General features: G+C 40.8%; 1 protein-coding gene across 1 annotated transcript in view; it reads left to right on the top strand.

Moving 5' to 3' along the window:
• Positions 1-434: 434 nt before the first annotated feature.
• Positions 435-19,513, top strand: part of LOC128121207 (BLOC-2 complex member HPS5-like) — a 30,873-nt gene continuing 11,794 nt past the window's right edge. The window contains exons 1-7 of the mRNA XM_052755620.1: positions 435-678; positions 5,018-5,173; positions 9,529-9,639; positions 9,765-9,829; positions 10,517-10,709; positions 12,151-12,284; positions 15,739-15,951. Coding sequence (XP_052611580.1) covers positions 5,066-5,173; positions 9,529-9,639; positions 9,765-9,829; positions 10,517-10,709; positions 12,151-12,284; positions 15,739-15,951 — 824 coding nt within the window. The 5' untranslated portion in view covers positions 435-678; positions 5,018-5,065. The remainder of the gene's footprint in view (positions 679-5,017; positions 5,174-9,528; positions 9,640-9,764; positions 9,830-10,516; positions 10,710-12,150; positions 12,285-15,738; positions 15,952-19,513) is intronic.

A 19,513-nucleotide genomic window follows, 5' to 3' on the forward strand; every position in this document is an offset into this window, starting at 1 on the left:
AGCACTAACTGCTCATGTAGAGAACAGGAGTTTGGGTCTCAGCATCACAGGATAGCTCACAAACCCCTGTCATTCTAGCTCCAGGGGATTTAACAGCCATTTACAATTTCAATTCTGAAATACTATGAAATAGAGTGACTTCAGAGAGTGAATGACTAATCAAGATTTATAGTTTCCTAGAATAAGTCTTTTTTCAAAGATTTGTTTTTACTTATGTGCGTGAGTATGTGTCTGTGTGAGCACTGGCCATGTGAGTACACTGTGCACAGTAGCTAGAAGATGTCCAATCACCTGGAGCTGGAGTCCCAGGTGGTTATGAATGCCCGTAATGTAGGTGCTGAGTCTTTTGGAGGCGCCCCTGGATGACGTTTCAAGGGCGGGGCGGGGCGACAGCGATTCTGAAGTTCAGGTTCTGCTGTCAGTGTTGGGTGTGTGCGGGGCCTGCTTAGGGAAGTGGCCGCCTGGCTTTGGGGGCGCCGCAGCTGGCTTGTCAGCCTGCGGTTCTGTGAGCCTAGCTTGGAAAACCTGCTTCCCAGACTCCTATCCTCCACAGCGACAGATGCAGTTTAAAGTCATGGCGGCTTAAAAGGTAGTTGTGATTTACTAGGAGCTTCTTGTGGTAAGGGACTGCTCTGTTCATCCTGCATCTCCAGCGGCGCCTCCAGGGCCTAGAACACGGTAGGCACTCACAATATTGAATGGATGAATGAATGCATGAGTGAGTCGTTAATTTTTCTGAGACAGATTTTCCTAATCATTATTTCTTGAATAAGAAGATTCTCTTCTGGAAATAAAGTCTATTAATTTCCCTTTGCATAAAATTTCTTCAATTTTTGTTACCTTTGTCGAGTCTTTCCTCCCATGCATCTAGTGGGACTAAGCACGTTGTGATTTGCATTGGCTGTGTGAGCAGCAACCATTGTCTGCCATTTTTGAATTATCATCAAAATAATCCCGGGAAGTGGAAAAAAACGTTTTGATGTTTTGTGTGTTCTACTTTCATTTATTATTGGGGGAAGAGGTGACATGACACGGCACACACTTTGTGTAGTTGTTCTGTCTTTCCATTTTCTGTGAGTTCTTGGGACCAAAGTCACCAGGCCTGCACAGCAATAAACCATCTCTTGGGCCCTCCCTTTTTTCCCCTTCTTTTCTCTCGTGTATTCTGCTTTCAAACCTACATTTTGTGAGCGTTGTGACCCTTGGGAAAGCCAATCTTTTAAAAGATGTTAGAAAAAAAAAAAACAACCCAGGTGCTGTTGGCGCACGCCTTTAATCCCAGCACTTGGGGGGGCAAAACCAGGCGGATCTCTGTGAGTTCGAGGCCAACCTGATCTACAGAGCAAGATCCAGGACAGGCACCAAAACTACACAGAGAAACGCTGTCTTGAATAACCAAAAAAAAAAAAAAAAAAAAAAGATGTCAGATGTTCACTGATTTTTGGCAAGCATTTGCTGCCATCTTTTATGAGGTTAGCATCTTTAAAAGTTTGTTTTGTTTTGTTTTTAAATCTGCCAGCACACAGAAGTAATGTTTAAACTCAGCTTTTTAGAAAAGTAGAGCTTATTGGTCTGAGAATATTCAATGAACAGCATAACTAAAACTACAGTAGTTCATATTTATGGAAGGAAAGCAGAACAGGGTATTTGAATAATAGGAGAAAGTAAGATGGGAGATGAAACTAAAAAGGAAGTACAGGTGAGATCACATTATATGGAAAAGGAAGCTATTCTTTGCTTTTAGATACTACTAGTTACAAATCAGTTTTAAGTCTTCTCTACTCAGAATGTCAAGAGAGAGGCTTTCTTCTTTCCTGTGGACTTTCTAGGTAATGGGAATGCTTCATCGTAACTTCTTTATAGCTCACTCCTTACTTTTAAATCCGTGTTTTCTAGCATCTGCCCATAGTACTTTATAGGAATTGTATAAACTCTCCACACTACATCCTTTGGTTACTTTCTGCAGCCTACCAAATTAAGTTTAAGTTCCTTGGCTTAAGGTTGGAAGTGTTTTGTACCTTGAGCCCTATATGGCTACAGCTTTATTATTCCATTATTTATATTTTATATTTAACTGAGGACAAAACTTGTATTCTCTGAATACCTTCAGCCCTTTTCCACCCCTACTGTTTCAGCTGTCTGTCCCCTTTTCTCATGAGAAAGGCTGGCTTGGGAATAGTGTTACTCCTTTTAGGACATTTTCTTTGACTTACTGTGATCCCTTACGAGAGCTATGTGTGTATTTACATATGTATGGTATTTGTGATTTTTTTTTATTTGACTAGAACTGATTTCTGGAATTCTTTTATTTATCATGTCCTCACAACTGTCCCTGTTATTTTACTAACCACTTAATAAGGTAAATGACTTGGGGCTGGAGAAACGGCTTTGTGGTTAAGAGCTCTGTCTGCCCTTCCAGAGGATGCTCTTCCAGATGACTCAGGTTCTATTCCCACTCACATGGCAGCTCACAACTGTCTATAGCTCTACTTCCAGGGGATCTGACAAAACACCAATGCATATAAAATAAAAACAAATTAATTAAAAAGAGATAAATGACTGAAATTTTTTTCTTGGGTAGGGAATTGTCAAATATTTTGAGTATAGTCATGCTAAATTTTGTTTGCTTGTTTTAGAATACAATTCTTATAGAGGTCAAGTTATATTAAGAACATATTACTACTAGTAGAGACTAAAGCTGTATTACATGTATATAATTTAAAAAAATATCACAAGGGAGGGCAGTGATAGAACACATGTCAAGTATTAAAGATTTTGGGTTTGATTGTTTCACACCACAAAAATAAGAGAAACCTCTACATATTTCTGTATGTTTTACCACTGGAAGGTATGCTCTGAGAAAGTTAGGACTTTTTTTTTCCTTTTTTGTTTTTTCCTAGAACAATGTCCAGCATATGAGTGATGCTCAGTATGTACTTGCTGATGGAATGAATGTGCTTCTAAAATAGTGTCAAAAATATAAAGCATAGACAAAAATACAAATAGATGCTTCTGAATTTTTTTCATGGTATCTGTTTGCTTTAGGATTTTTAATTCGTTTTTGTGTATGTTGTTGTTGTTGTTGTGTGTGTGTGTGTGTGTGTGTGTGTGTGTGTGTGTGTGTTCAAGCCCATTTGCATGTGGAGGCCAAAGGTAAAAATATCATCATGTGTCTTCCTTGATGTGTTACCATGTCAGGCTTTTATGTGGGTGCTGGAGATCCAAACTGAGGTCCTCATGTCTGTGCAGCAAACCCCTTACCTGTAGCACAAATTCTAATTGGTCTTAATAATAAAAACCTGTAGCCAGATATTGGGGGTAAATGCTGAAAGTTCAGTAAAGGAGCCAGCCACTACAGAGACTTTTTTTTAAAAAAAAAAAAAACTTTTTCCAGACAGGGTTTCTCTGTTTAGCTTTGGAGCCTGTCCTGGAACTCACTCTGTAGACCAGGCTGGCCTTGAACGTACAGAGATCCACCTGCCTCTGCCTCCCAAGTGCTGGGATCAAAGGCGTGCACCACCACCGCCCGGCTGGAGAGACTTCTTACCTCTATCAAATCCTCAGCCTGAAAGGGCTTGAGCTCCTGTCTCCTCCCGCCTTATATTCCTCTCTCAGCCCAACCATATCACTTCCTGTCTCCACCTCCTTAATGCTGGGATTAAAGGTATGTGCCACCATGGCCTGGCCTCTGTGGCTAACTAGTGACTTGGCTCCATACTCTGATTTTCAGGCAATCTTTATTTGTTACATCACAGACAAAATATTACCCCATTTACCCCCTGTGCCATATTCTCAGCTGCTGCTGCTGTTCATCCTTCTTCACTAACTTGGTAATGAAGATTGAGAAGTTAAAATTAATGAGTAGCAGGTTTTGAAGCTACCGATGTGCCTTGTAGCTGCTTGACATCTGCCATGGTCAATTCCACTGTATTCTTTGACATTGCCATTGATTGGCAGGACCTTGAGCCCATCTCTTTCAAGCTGTTTACAGATAAAGTTCAAAAGACAGCAGAAAACTTTTGCACTCTGATCACTGAAGTGATTTGGTTATAAGGGCTCCTGCTTTCACAGAGTTGTACCAGGACTCAAGTGCACAAGTGATGACCTCATGTACCATCATGGCACTGGTGACAAGTCCATCTGTGGAGTAAAACCTCCTGAGGATGGTAAGAACCTCAACTTGAAGCCTGCAGGTCCTGGCATCATGTCCGTGGTGAATGCTGCACTGAACACAAGTGCTTTTTTGTCTGTCATGTGTACTGTCCAGACTGACTGGATGGCAAGCATACGGTTTTTGATCATATGAATGATGAGAATTTTTAAGTCCAACAAAGACCAACAAGATCACCAACTTCTTTTCTCTTTTCCCACGTAAATTGGTGACATTTGATAACAACCCCCCAAAAAATGTACTTGAGAGTAGTTAAATAGATAAAATGTTTCATTTGGCCTTTACTGCCTTATATTCTTACCTTACTCATTCCTCTATGGTTTCTTTTATTAAAGCCTTTGTTCTTTATTGTTTTTTGAGACAGCTTTGGAGCCTGTCCTGGAACTCACTCTGTAGACCAGGCTGGACTTGAACTCATGGAGCGATCTGCCTCCCGAGTGCTGGAATTAAAGGTGTGCGCCATCACTCCCAGCTCGAGGTAGCTTCTTAATGAAAGCTTCCTATAGACAGGTGATTCATGACACAAAGAAACACAGTGGGATTGCTACCTTACCTTTGAGGAGCTTGGCCAGTTTTCAAGTCCTACTTTTTTTCCTTCCTTAAATTGCTCCATAGTATAGTGGGATAGGACTATGGAGGGACTTGCAAATCCTGACCTAAGAGAGTCGGGGAATGACACAGTGTGAATAAACTTTTTCGTATAATTGGGACCTAGGTGTGGCCCCGCCCCCCGCCCCCCCAACACCCGACTTCCAGGGATGGGCCGCCTTTTTCTCTGTTGATTGTTATTATATGTTGAATGGGTGGTAATTAATATTTTGCAGTTTTTTTGTTTGTTTTTTTCAGTGAGAAATCCTGTGTCAATTACAGAACAACCTTCGTCTTTCTGGCTAAATGACTTTTGTGCCAGTGATACCAGAAGCCTACAGCCATGTTCTTGCAGAGTTTGAGTCCTTGGATCAGTTACTCACAGCTTTGCGGCTGGATTCCAGTCGTCTAAAGGTGCTTCTGCTTTGAGACAGTCTCATGTAGCACATTACTTTCACTTCATATCCATGTGCTTGTGTGCTCTGCTATTCTTGCCCCTGCTCTGTTCTTGCCTCTGCTCTTTGTTTTGTGGACTCCTGGGGCTTTTGCCTGTTTTACCTTACGTGAAAGTAGCTCATTCTTTATTTTTTGAGCTATCACTTGAATTTTTTTCACTTCTGGAATACACTACTGTTGATTTTTTCCTCCTTCCTGGTGATCTTGCTGTCTTCTCTCAGGAAGTAATGTAGGTTATTGGCATTAAAATAGTATAAATGAGCATACCCCATTACATTTTGAACAACATGAGCCACAGCAGTTACTTCAAGAGGAGGACTTTGATACAACCCTGTATAGGGAATAAAGCAAAAGCCAGTTAGCTCTGTGGAAAGGACATGGCTCCCTGAAACCTTAGATTCTTGATTAAACGCAGGGAATTCACAGTGAAGAATAAAGTTTTAATCACATATGATTTTATTCTTTTTTTTTTTTTTGGTTTTTCAAGACAGGGTTTCTCTGTGTAGCTTTGCACCTTTCCTGGAACTCACTTGGTAGCCCAGGCCAGCCTCGAAATCACAGAGATCCGCCTGGCTCTGCCTCCCGAGTGCTGGGATTAAAAGCGTGCGCCACCACCGCCCGGCATGATTTTATTCTTAAACTTTTGCTGTTGCCTTGAATTACCCCCTTCTCCCCTCCCCTCCCCTCCTTCCCTTTCTCTTCCCTCCCCTCCCTTTCTTCCCTTTCTCTTCCCTCCCCTCCCCTCCTTTCCCTTTCTCTTCCCTCCCTCCCCTCCCCCCTCTCCTCCCCGTACTCTTCCTCTTCTTTCTCTTTTTGGAGACAGAATCTCACTCTATAGCCCAGACTTGTTGGAAACTCACTGTGCAGCCCAGGCTGGCCCCACATTCCTGGTGAAATGCCCGCCTCAGCTTCCTCAGTGCTGGGATTGCAGGCCTAAGCCTGATGTGCCAGTACAGATTTCTGTCTTCTGAGAAAAGGGAGAAGAGGAAACAGCAGTCAGGCTAGTGCAGTCAACAGTGGTGAAGATCAGTATCAGAAATGTTTTCAGCTGCAAGTTATACCATACCTTACTGTTGGACACAGTCTAAGAGTGGAGTTGTGTGAGAATTCTGAGTGTTTGTGAGAACACACCAAGAAAACATGACAGTTTTTTCAAAGCACAGAATAGTTCTTGGAATGTATTTTTGTGCTCCTCCCAGGTGTAGCAGATAGAAATGAGTTTCCTTCAGCTGTTATTATTCCTGTGCCTCTATGGAAACATGTTTTTACATGTGTGGCTTGTCCTTGTGATTGAACATCTTACTCATATTATTCTTTTTAACCCTCAGAGTAAAAATTGTCTGATGCTCTGAATAAAGTTGGCTAATGCATGAGACTTTAAGTCCTCCTCATTTGTAGGTCCAGCTCTTCCAGGTTCGTGCTGCCAACTAGAGTAGTAAACACTTTACAAATAGAAGTTAATGCAGGGAGGCAGAGGCAGGAGGATCTCTGTGAGTTCGAGGCTACTCTGGCCTACAGAGTGAATTCCAGGATAGGCTCCAAGGGTGCACAGAGAAACCCTGTCTCAAAAAACCAAAACAAACAAACAAACAACAAAAAAAAACGCCTATTGGACCTCAGCATTACTAGGTTTAGGGTAGTGGCCCATTGAGGGTACTGAGGACACAGCGTTCTTCATCTTCCTTCTCCCATCATACATGTTGGCTTAATTACAGTAGTAGTAGTATAATATCCTGCCTGATCTTATCAGCTTGTCTACATTAGTAACTGCAGCAGGAATGAGGGGCCAAGAACAAAGTTTTGGACATTTTCTTGTCTCTACTTTTCATTAGAGAAGACAAAGCTTCCAAGAAGTTCCTAGCAGCTGAGTCTGCTGGCTGGGACTGAGTCCCTTGGCCACCCAAGTCAGCAAAGGAACCTACAAAAGCGAATATTTGGACTCATCAACTTCTGTGTTGGAAAGACACAAAGTTGAAGAGGATTAGGAAAGAAATGAGCAGGCTGAGGTTTTGAAGAGACATGGTGATGTGGGACCTGCCTCTGAGTCCTCCCAGTCTCATTTGCTATAAGGGCTTTGGATGTATCTGATGGTTCTGCAGATAGAAATGATTTGAGTAGCTGTTTTGTCCCTCATAGTTATTCAGTTTTACCTCTATTGTGGTCATCACTGGAATGACCTGGCCAAATTATACAAACTATGAACCGTTTAATAACTGGCTTGTAGCAAAGAAATTACTCATTTATACAAGTGAGCCTATTCACCTTTTATCAAAAACAATAGAGGTCCAGCCCTTATTTGTTTTCTGTCAGGGTCCCTGGAAGACTCTAACAACCAGCTGGGAATCTAATTTGAGGAGTATCAAATGAATCTAAGCACACTGAGTTCTTTAGTCCATACACTTTATTCTTCTAAATCAATTCTCTCTACACAGCTTCTTTTCTGTTCTCATACTTAGCTCCTCTCAGTCCCTCCTGCTGTTCTCTCATTTCTATCTAGTTCTTTCCATCTTCATTCTCATCTTTGTTCCTCTAAATCAATTCCTCCAGTGCTGTGGGGGCACCAGTTTATAAACACAAGCAGTAATTCTTTGGCAGTGCAGTGCGAGGCTTGAAGTTTTCAGGGTTGCAGAGAGAGTTGATAAGATCCCCACATAGAGCAATAGTTGTCAGCTTCGATTAACACCCCAAAGAAGGAGTGACAAAATGGGAGTTATCTGGTAGGTTCAACTAAAGGCTAAGATCAATTAGGGAATCCTAAAAAGGAATTTGTGTGCTCAAACTATAATCTAGAAGTGGTTAGGTAAAATATTAGGAGTCTATATATGTCAGCATAAGCCACTAGTAAAACTATTTTATTCTTAGGTGCTGCCCCCACCCCCACCCCTGCCCCCACCCCCATCCCCAAGCTGCTTTCTAGTAGGGCAGGGGATGTATGCTCGGTTGCTAGGCATACGTCATTGCATGTAGCATTTGGTTAGTAAAATCACTTTCGCTCTGAGTAATTGCTAAGGAGGAAATCTAGGAATAGCATCTGGCTGAGATAAAGGACATAGGACAAAGCTTGGCACCTATCATCTTCCTGGCCTAGCCAGAAATCTCCTTGGGTCAGTCAGTGGGAAATAACTACTTTAACTCAGTAACTAGAGGGTGGCTAAAACACCATCCCAGAAATGTGAGCAATAAATCTCTTAAATTAGGGTCTTGTGTAAATAAACCAGGATGAAGGTAAGGAGTTGAGGACTTAATTGTTAGTGGTCATTTTCTCTATTTGTGGGTGAGATGAGCTAATGTTTATCTATGTGCAGCTTGTCCTTAGATAAAAAAATATCTTTGAACCAGGCAGTGGTGGCACATGCCTTTAAACCCAGCACTCGGGAGGCAGAGCCAGGCGGATCTCTGTGAGTTCGAGACCAGCCTGGTCTACAGAGCAAGATCCAGGACAGGCACCAAAACAACACAGAGAAACCCTGACTCGAAAAGCCAAAAAAAAAAAAGTATCTTTGTTGAAATACTTTTGTCCAGAGAATGGCCCTGGCCAGATGTAAGCTAATGAAGAATAAATACAGCTGGGGAAAGTTATCCAATTACCCCAAAAGTATAGGGGAAGTTGTGCTCAATTAATGATCAACCACACTGTTATAAGTTCTTTGTTTGTTTGTTTGTTTTGGTTTTGGTTTTTTGAGACAGGGTTTCTCTGTGTAGTTTTGGTGCCTGTCCTGGATCTCGCTCTGTAGACCAGGCTGGACTCGAACTCACAGAGATCCGCCTGGCTCTGCCTCCTGAGTGCTGAGATTAAAGGTGTGCGCTGCCCAGCTCTGTTATAAGTTCTTGAGGGAAGAGTCAAATGGGGAAACTACAATAGCACATAAGAAATTCATTGCAGGATACAGCTAATACATTCAAAAGCCAATATCACCAAGACTCCTTACGTCTTGGTTTTCCTCTGGAAAAGTCCATAACTTTTTCCTTACCAATATCAGCTGAATTCCTACTTCATATCTTTGTGGCTCATAGAAGCTTTTTGAGATTCCACTAAAAGTTTAAAAGCCAAATGTTCTTTGGTATAGTTCAGTATTCTAGAATTATAAATGAGTGCTGTCACATTGTGCCCTTCTAGGCAGGGTAAAGAAGGAAGGCAGGCAGTGAACACAGACTTGCAGTACTTATTCCAGTGGCTAGGTTATTTTTAACAGTGTTGGGAATGCAGCCTAGGTTCTTGACCATGCCAGGCAGGTGTCCTGCAACCAAGCTGCATCCCCAGTGCATAGTGGGTGTGGCACAATCATCTCAGACTTGTCTCTTCATGCTCTTAGTGTACCAGCATAGCTGTGTCTCGGAAATGGTTGGCATTAGGCAGCACAGGAGGAGGACTCAACCTTATTCAGAAAGATGGCTGGAAGCAAAGGCTGTTTCTCTCTCACCGGGTAAGAACAAGGACATTCACACGTTGGTTGGAGTATGCTTCATGAATGTGAATTTTTCCAATGTCATCGATCATGTAGAGTAAAAAAAAGAATGGAAACAAACTGTTAATTGTCTGATGTCCTAGGAAGGTGCAATCTCTCAGATTGCCTGCTGTTCTCATGATGATGATTATGTCGCTGTAGCTACCAGGTAAAACACTCTTAGAATGATGATCTTTTCTAAATGCATGTTAAACTGACAAGTGTGCTTGTTAGGATGACTAACCGTTTCATTTCACCTAGCACTGTACTGGTTTAGTACTGAAAGTTGTATCCTGGGGAACCAAATCTGCTCAGTGCTCAAGCCATCTGGGAGGGTTAGTTGGTCACCTTAGTGTTTGTGGAAAATGCTGATTCAAGGCAACAACATCTAAAAGGCCGTAAAAGAGAATGGGAACAGGCACCTCTCCTTGAGGAGCCCCTACTCACACCTGGGTATGTCTTACTTTTCTCTCAGAGCCTCCTTTTCCTAATCTTCATGCATAAGCCTATATTAAAAGATTTTTAACAGTATCTCCAATCTTGCACACACACACACACACACACACACACACACACACACACACACACACACATACATGCACATGCACACACAGAGAGAGAGACAGAGAGAGGGAAAACAGAAAGAAAATTTAGAACATTTAGATTCTCCTAATTTATTGATTTGATGGCTAAAACAAGGAAGTGAATGCTTTGATTTGTACCTTTTTCCCCTTACGAACAAGAGTTTACATTGTATTTAATATGGTTAATATTATGCTGTAATTCAATTGTATCTTTTTTGTCATTGCCATAACTCTTTTTGTGGTAATTTGATTTGCCTGAAACTTATCTGCAGTCAAGGTGTTGTAGTTGTTTGGGAGTTAAATCAAGAGCGTCGTGGGAAACCAGAGCGAATTCATGTGTCTTCAGAACACAAAGGCCGAAAAGTTACTGCCCTCTGTTGGGACACAGCTGTTCTGAGAGTCTTTATAGGTGACCATGTGGGCAAAGTATCTGCCATCAAACTCAACAGTTTGAAACAAGCAAAGGTAAGGAACCACTCCAGCTCCTTGTGCATGTGCTGTGATGTAAGGTGTTAGCTTGTAGAACTTTGAATGGAAAAGGATACAGTTTTATTTGCTGTATTTCCTAAGCCTTGGAGAATTTCTCTCTTACTGACTGCTTCAGTGTAGAGTCCTGGCAGAAGAAATATAACTTCTATTGTCTAAATGGACATACCAGAATATTCTGACTTGTCCCTCATGATCCATCAAAGTTATTATTTGTTTCCCGATACATATTTGATTCAAAATACAACTGAGCCAGACAGTAGTGGTGCACTCTTTAATGCTAGCACTCAGGAGTCAGAGGCAGACAGATCTCTGAGTTCAAGGCCAGCTTGGTCTACTGAGCAAGATCCAGGACAGCTAGGGCTACACAGAGAAATCCTGTCTTAAAAAACCAAAAAGAAAAATACAATTGAAGCTCTACATATAGCATCGACTTAATTTGCTTTTTATTCAAAAGGAGAAATACTGTCAATGGGTGAAGAATTCTCTTACATATTTCAAAATTAATACTTTTTTTTCCATTCCAAGTTCACAAATAATTACGAACAGAACATTGAGAAATTTCTGTAGTTAGGTATCATTATTTCACGGATTTTTATTTATTTATTTATTTTGTTCTTTTGAGACAGGGTTTCTCTGTGTAGTCTTGGCTGTTTTGGAACTTAATAGGTAGACCAGACTGGCCTTGAACTCAGAGATCCCCTGCCTCTGCCTCCTGAGTGCTGGGATCAAAGGTGTGTGCCACCACATCCAGCCTCACAAATTTTAAGTGAGGGAAACTTTAATGTCATTGTAGACAAATTAAATTCTGGTTTATTTATTTTTAAATTTTTAAGATTTATTTATTTTATTGCAAGTGTATGAGTATTTTACTCAAATGTCTATGTGTTGTGCATTCTGGGATTGGAGTTATGGACAGTTGTGAAGAACCATGTGGGTTCTGGGAATGAAAACTAGTCCTCCACAAGAACAACAAGTACTCTTAACTGCTGTCTGTCTGTATGTCTGTCTATCTATCTTTCTATCTATCTTTCTATCTATCTTTCTATCTTCTATCTATCTATCTATCTATCTATCTATCAATTATCTATCTACTTATTTGAGACAGGGTCTCTCTACGTAGCCTGACTGTCCTGGAACTCATTTGTAGACCAGGCTGGCCTCAACTCACAGAGATCTGTCTGCCTCTGGGATTAAAGGTGTAAGTCACCATGCCAGCTTCATTTTTAAGTTTTTTGAACTTTTTTTTTTCTCTTTTCTTGGTTTATCAAGACAGGGTCTTACTTTACAGCATGGGCTGACATTGATCTCACAGAAGTCCTCCTGTTTTGGTTTCCTGAGTACTGAGTATTTGAACAGGTCAGGCAGAAGAGATTGTGTGCATCATTGTGAATGTATTTCCTTCTCACACCCCTTTTAGGCAGCTGCTGCCTTTGTGATGTTTCCTGTTCAGACAATCACAACAGTCGACTCCTGTGTTGTCCAGTTAGATTATTTGGATGGAAGATTACTTGTGTCTTCACTGACTCGATGCTTTTTGTGTGACACTGAGAGGTATACTAACTGACCGCAACATCAGCTATCTAGAATTTCAGAATTTTCAGGTCAAGTACTGCTAGTCATGGAGTCAGAACCCTTCGAGTAATTTTGTAGATGTTAATAAGAAACGAGTTAAATACAAGCTAACGTTAGAAATAGGAGAAAGAGAAGACAAAGACAGTCTAGTGGGTGACTACGACAAGCAATCAGTGAACCCTACCCTGTGGCATCACCTAAATGCCATGAGATCGCCAAGCACTTGCTTCAGTGTGTGGAGTCAGAAAGGCTGCCCTGATTTTCTCTATTGCTCTTTTTAAAATTTGTTGTGTATTTAATGGCATTTTACTAGTGGGCAAAATTGGTTAAGGAATTACTAGAGGCTTTATGAAGCTGACAAAATCCCATTGAAGTCTAAAGGTGGAGACACAGGTGCAGTAAATGACAAAGGAATGTTTCAGAGGTGAAATATCAGAGCAGATTAGGAAACAGCTTAAACGAGTATTACCTTTCACTGCCAAAGTTCCTTAGCTGTTTTCCATGCTCAGAAGTCTTCAGTGGCCATTCTTTTCATCCTGGCCCTGGTTGGTTTGCTGGCCACCCTATTTCTTAGGATCATTCTTCTTTAAAAATTTGTTATGCATCCATCTTGATGAGGTCAACAGTCAAGCTGTTGGCCAACAACAGTTACTGAAAATTTTTGAACTTTGACCCAGCTGCCTCCCACAAACACACATGCATGCACATATGCATAACACCACACAGCCATGCATAGGCACAGGTGTACACAGAGGCACACACAGAGACACACAAATACAATTTGAAATTAAAGTAAATGTACAATAAAGTAATAGAAAAAGAAATTAAGGGCTGGAGAGGTGGCTCAGGGGTTAAGAGCACTGCCTGCTCTTCCAGATGGTACTGAGTTCAATTCCCAGAAACCACATGTGGCTCACAACCATCTGTAATGAGATCTGGTGCCCTCTTCTGGCCTCCAGGCATACATGCATGCAGAACACTGTATACATAATAAATAAATCTTAAAAAAAAAAGAAAAGAAAAGAAAAGAAAAATTAAAAACTGACAGTCAGAAAAACCTTCCTGGAGTTAAAGAAATAAAAGGAAACTGGGTGTGGTCATACATGCCTTTAATCCTGTCACTTAGGCAGAGGCAGGTGAATTGGAGGCAGGTCTTAATGAATAAATGAATGAATAGAAATAAGTAAATGAATAGAGAAAATTGTTATGGAAAACTTCAAGCATGCATAAAAAAGTGAGAATTATGCAATAAACAAGGCCTGAAATACTCATTTCATGGGGTACAGCTAGAGTTGAGTTGCAGTAATGTAGAACCTGATGCAGAAATAGTATGTTGAATTGCCTCCTTTTATTAGCTGGGATTCAGTTTGGAGAATCATGGATAGTATAATAATAATTTAAAAGTTCACATAATTTTTTTTTTTAGTTTTAACCCACATTCTGTCCAACAAATGGCATTCTCTAAAAATTGGGACTCCGATGGGCAGTGATGGCACACACCTTTAATCCCAGTACTCAGGAGGCAGAGGCAGACGGATCTCTGTGAGTTCGAGGCCAGCCTAGGCTACAGAGTGAGTTCCAGGACAGGCTCCAAAGCTATACAGAGAAACCTTGTCTTGAAACTGCACCCCCCCAAAAAAAGAAAAGAAAAAAATTGGGACTCCTAAGCTGGGCATGGTGGTACATACTGTAACTCTAGCACTTAAGTAATGGAGGCAGGAGAATTAGGAATTCAAGGCAACATAGCAAATAAGCAGCATAATAAATACAATTATAACTTCTTATAGTGCTCTGTATATTTCAAAGCATTTTTACATCCATGTTCTTACAGTAAAACAGTTTATTCACAAAGCAAATAAGTGGAAAAATATTTATTGATTCATTGAAGGTCTCAGAGTCGACTTCTGCTAAAGAGCATATTAAATCACTTTCCAAGAACAGACTGCCATCATGAGCTGAGTGAGCTGGAGCATGCCTGTAATCCTAGTACTTGAGGACAGAAGTGGGGACTAATGGACTGAGTTTGAAGCTATCCTGGACTGCATAGTGAGACCTTGCCTTAAACAAAACAAAACTACTGAGTGCTTTCTGTGGGCCAGACACTGTATTCATAATTCATAACCTACCATTCAAGTAGATACAAGTGTCATATGTAATGTGGTACTTGCTGTGAAAGCAGCATATAAGAAGCAGGTAATTGAGCAAACAGAGGCCTAGGGCATTTCTCAAAGGAAGAATGATGCAGCCAAGTCATGAAGAAGACTTATCAGGAAACAAATAGACAAGTGTAGAATCTAGACTTGAATAAAAATGTGTATGCACACATGCCTATACATGAATGACCTGAAGCAGAAGGGGGACTGTTAGAGGGGAGGAAAGGGACAAACACTGCAGTTTTCACTCATGTAGATTCTAGAATTATATAGAGATGTGTATTAAAGAAGCATATGTATTTGTTTAACTGCATCTGCATCATTTGACCTGATCGGTAGGTAGATGTCAAAGCAGCTGGGGAAGGGAACTAGTAGAAGAGGAAATCAGAGGCTGATGGGGAGGTAATTGCAAGCAAAGTACATGACAGACGTGTGTGAAATGTCAGAGTGAAACCCATTATTTTTTTTGCCAGCTAAAAACAATTGTAAAAAGAAAGTCATGCTTGTAATCTCAGCATTTGGGAGGCTGGGGCAAGAGAATTGCTGAGAGTTCAAGTCTAACCTGGCCACATAATAAGTTCTAGGTCAGCCTGGGCTACAGAGGGAGGTCCTGTTTCAACAAAGAAAACCAGAACCCAAACAGACAAGAAACAAAAAGAGAATAAGTAACAGGAGTTTTTAGGAAGAAGCAAGCTGGTCATTATCCCTCTGTATCCCATGCAGCTCAGCTCTCATATCTAACTCATGGACTGCTAAGGGAGCAGAATGTTCCAAGACACAGAATTTCAAAAGAACCTGGATTTTAAGAAAATGAAGAAGAGTTCATTGGAAGTTTGTAGGGTAGTAGGGTCTTGGAGACAGTTGGAAAGGTAGAGTAAGAGCTTGCATGGAATGTCCAAAGAATTGTGTTAAACATAGTGACTTGGAAAGCCAGTTGGAAAGGTTCACAGGTGAACGGAGTGGTTTTTAGCAGTAATGCCTTTTGGATCTGAAACAGGCCCTCCTTTTCTGTTGATAATAAACAGTACTGATGTGAAGACCTTGGCTTCCTGTCACAGAGTGGTTATGGTAACCGGCCCTATTTGGACCAGTCCGTGCCATTGTTTTCTGGTACAATACCAACAGACCAGAAAGAGGAAAGGGCGTTTGTCAGTGGGGGTGGAGGGGGGTGTTATATGGCTGTGCTGATTTGTAGTGGCACTTTCAGTTCTTTAATACAATTGTTTTTAACATTTTGTTTTTGTAAATAAACCTATTTTGTCTTTGTTTCTGGAAATTAGGGAAAAGTTTTGGAAAATTGGAAATAAGGAAAGAGATGGAGAATATGGAGCTTGTTTCTTCCCCGGAAAATTTGCTGGGGGCCAGCAGCCTTTGATCTACTGTGCACACCCAGGCTCCAGAATGTGGGAAGTGAACTTTGATGGAGAAGTGCTGAGTACACACCAGTTCAAGAAGCTCTTGGCATTGCCACCCCTTCCTGTGATCACTGCAAGGTAGCCACTCTCCGCATGGAACTTCCTGGAGGCATTGGGTTAAAATCTATAGTATTGTGGAATGTCCGAGATTTGATTAGATCTTTTAAGAATGAGGTGTAATTTTTATCAAAAGATTTAGAGATGCCAGAACAGTCCTTAAGCAGTTGTCTTTCTTGTGATTAAAATGATTGAATAAGGGGAATGGAATTTAGGCTCTTGAAGTTGCTTTCATGTTGAAATTTTCTCTATATTGCAAAAAGTACACTTGTAAGTTGTGATTAAATCGTCAGCAAGTGTGTTTACCTTCTAGCTTAGAGCCTCGGTACATCATACAGTTGGATCCTCCCAGTCTTTGTCATTCCCCAGACTCTTGCATCTTAGGTAAGTTTTTCCTTTGCCCTTTTCTCTTTATTCAGAAGCATTTGCTTTTATATTTATTTTTCAGTTTTTGTTGTTTTGTTTTTTTCAAGATGGTCTCACTGTGTAGCCCTGGCTGTTCTGGAACTCACTCACTCTGTAGTTCAGGCTGGCCTCGAACTCAGAGATCTGCCTGCCTTTGCCTCCCAAATGCTGCAATTAAAGGGGTATACCACCACTGCCTAGCCTATTTTTCAGTTTTTAAAAATGACATTAGAGTTTGAACACAGGGCCTTTTACAGCTGAGTGATTCTTCTACCCATAAGCTAGACACCAACCTGTCAGCTTAAATTTTTTTTGTGTGTTGCTGATAATCAAACTCGGTCTTATGCATGCTAGGCAAGCAGTCTACCACTGAGCTGAACCCCAGGATAGAATTTGTTATATTGTTCAGGCTGACCTCAAATTCTCGGGCCCAAGTAATCCTCCTTTCTCAATCTCCCAAGTAACTGGACCTATTGGTGCATGTTACTTCATCCAGGCCTTTCAACTTTAAAGTGTGTGTGTGTTCTTTAAAATTATTATTTTGTCTTATTTTACACATATGAGTGTTTTGCCTGCATATATGTCTGTACACCATTTGTGCCAGATCTCCTGGAACTGGAGTTACAGACAGTTATGAGCCACTATGTAGGTGCCAAGAATTGAACCTAGGTCCTCTAGAAGAGCAGCCAATACTTTTAACCACTGAGCTGTATCTCTAGCCCCACTTGCAGCTTTTAATGTTTTTATGTTAATTTATTTTGGGGAAGTTTGGAGATGACTATGTTGCATACAGTATTCAGTAATAAGAGAAATGAAGAGATCCTTTTCATTTTATAATTGTTAGGGAGATTTCTGGCAGGTTAGTACTCACTGGTGAAGGTACTCATTCTCTTATAAACTCCCTACTTGGTGGGGCACTGTAATGATCTAGTGTGTCCGTGTTAGTATACAGGACATAAACAGTTGTGGAGCCTGCTTTTGAAAGCTCAGTGAAACTTCAGCTTTCTGCCTTTAGGACTTCCAACAAGTAACTTGTATGAAAGATCTGCTCCATGCCTACTCAGTCCATTCTCACTTAGGATTAGCTCACCTAGTTGCATTAGGTCCAGAGTCAAATACTAAGCAGCATGGAATGCTATTGTGGAGTTTGTCAGCAGCTTATCCTGCATGAGCAGAGGTGCAGTGTGGGATCTGTGCTTGTGCTCTGCTTACTTTACAGTGAGAAGTTATTCCTAATATCCCTTCTGCCAGTTAATATAATCAAATGAAAACTCAGAGAATGATAGTGATTTTTATAGGCACCCTGCAGTGTGGTCTACTAATGGGCTTTTCAAAGGGTAACTAACTGCTTTTTTAAAATACAGTGAAAATGTTAACTTATTTCCCCCGAAGGTTAAATTAACTCATGTCACAACATCTATACCAAGGTATTTAAAGTGAATTATAGCTACTTTAACTCTTCAGTTTGCAATTTATTCTGAAAGTTGCTGGAGAACGGCAGCCACTTACTTGCTGATGCTTACATATAGCTTATTAAAAACTCCCTCTATTAGTGGTCTCCTTGCACAGCATTTATCACTGTTTATAATTTTATGTTCATAAAATATTTATACCTTCCTTACCCATAAACAGTAAGCTCCATGTGGACTTTGTGGCTACTTTATTCACTGCTCTGTTTGTAGTGCTTGACATAGTATCTGGTAGATGGTCGTCATTTCGTAAGTATTTTTTGAATATGTGATATGTGACACCATGGCCTAGTTACGTTAGAGATTGTATTCTTTCTCAGGTTAGGGGTTTAGCTCAGTGGTAGAGCACTTGCTAGACAAGCAGAAGGTCTTGGGTTTGGTCCTCAGCTCTGGGCGGGTGGTGGAGAGGGTGGGGGGAAGAATGTATCCTTTCTTAGGAACATGCTTGGTTCTCCAGGTCATGCTCTGCTTCCTCAGCTTATGCAGTAATTGATGCTGCTTTGCCTTCGTGACTGCTCTGGCATCGATTAGATACTTGTTTCTGCGTCCTTTCTTCAGACTACATCTATCCCTCACTCACTGCCACTGTCAGTACCTTTGGAGCTTCACAGTGCTAGGTACACATTAGACTGTCAGACAGTGGTTCCTTCAATGAAGACTGCTTTTGAAAAACAAGAGCAGGCAAGCTGCTTCTGTTCTGTTTGTTTATTCCTGCCCCCACATTTGTGTCCGACGGTGTTTTTACAGGTACAGTCTCCAAATCTCACAAGGAGACATTCTTTAAAAAAAATATTTTTGGATATATTTACTTTATGTATATGAGTGGTTTTTTGTTTTGTTTTGTTTTGTTTTTCGAGACAGGGTTTCTCTGTGTAGCTTTGTGTGCCTTTCCTGCAACTCACTCTGTAGCCCAGGCTGGCCTTGAACTCACAGAGATCCTCCTGCCTCTGCCTCCAGAGTGTTGGGATTAAAGGTGTGCACCACCATCGGCTGGATGACTGTTCTTTCTATATGGATGTATATGACCCACATGTGTGTCTGGGGCCTGCAGATATCCTGGAACTGGCGTTATGGATGTTTGCCAGCTTCTTATGTGTGATATTTTCTGAAGGTACATTGGTGTCATTTTCTTTTCTCTGACTTTGTTGTTGTTAATGTTTAAGATTGTTACATAGCCCTGCTTTGTCTGGTACTTGGTTTGTAGCACAGTCTGGCTTTGAACTTGTGGCAGTCCTCTTGCCTTAGTTTCCTTACTGCTGTAATCACAGGCATGTGTTATCATGCCTAGCTTCTTTGACTTTATTTATCTGTTTTTGAGACAGGCTTTCTTTATGTAGTCCTGGCTGGCCTAGAACTTGCTATGTAGACCAGGCTGGCCTCAAACTCACAGAGATCCACTTGCCCCTGCCTCCTGAGTGTTGGGATTAAAGATGTGAGACACAATGCCCAGACTTCTTTGTTTGTTTGTTATATATATATATATATATATATATATATATATATATATATATATATAAATTTATTTATTATATATATTTATTTATATAATTTATTATATATTTATATAATTTATTATATATATTTTTTGACTTTTTTTTGTTTATTTATTTTAATTTATTTTGCAATACAATTCAGTTCTACATATCAGTCACGGATTCCCTTGTTCTCCCCCCTCCCGTCCCCCTCACCTTCCCCCCAACGCCCCCCCC

Source organism: Peromyscus californicus, unplaced genomic scaffold (assembly GCF_007827085.1).
Source record: "Peromyscus californicus insignis strain IS unplaced genomic scaffold, ASM782708v3 Scaffold_39__1_contigs__length_375310, whole genome shotgun sequence".
NCBI classification, from domain to species: Eukaryota; Metazoa; Chordata; class Mammalia; order Rodentia; family Cricetidae; genus Peromyscus; species Peromyscus californicus.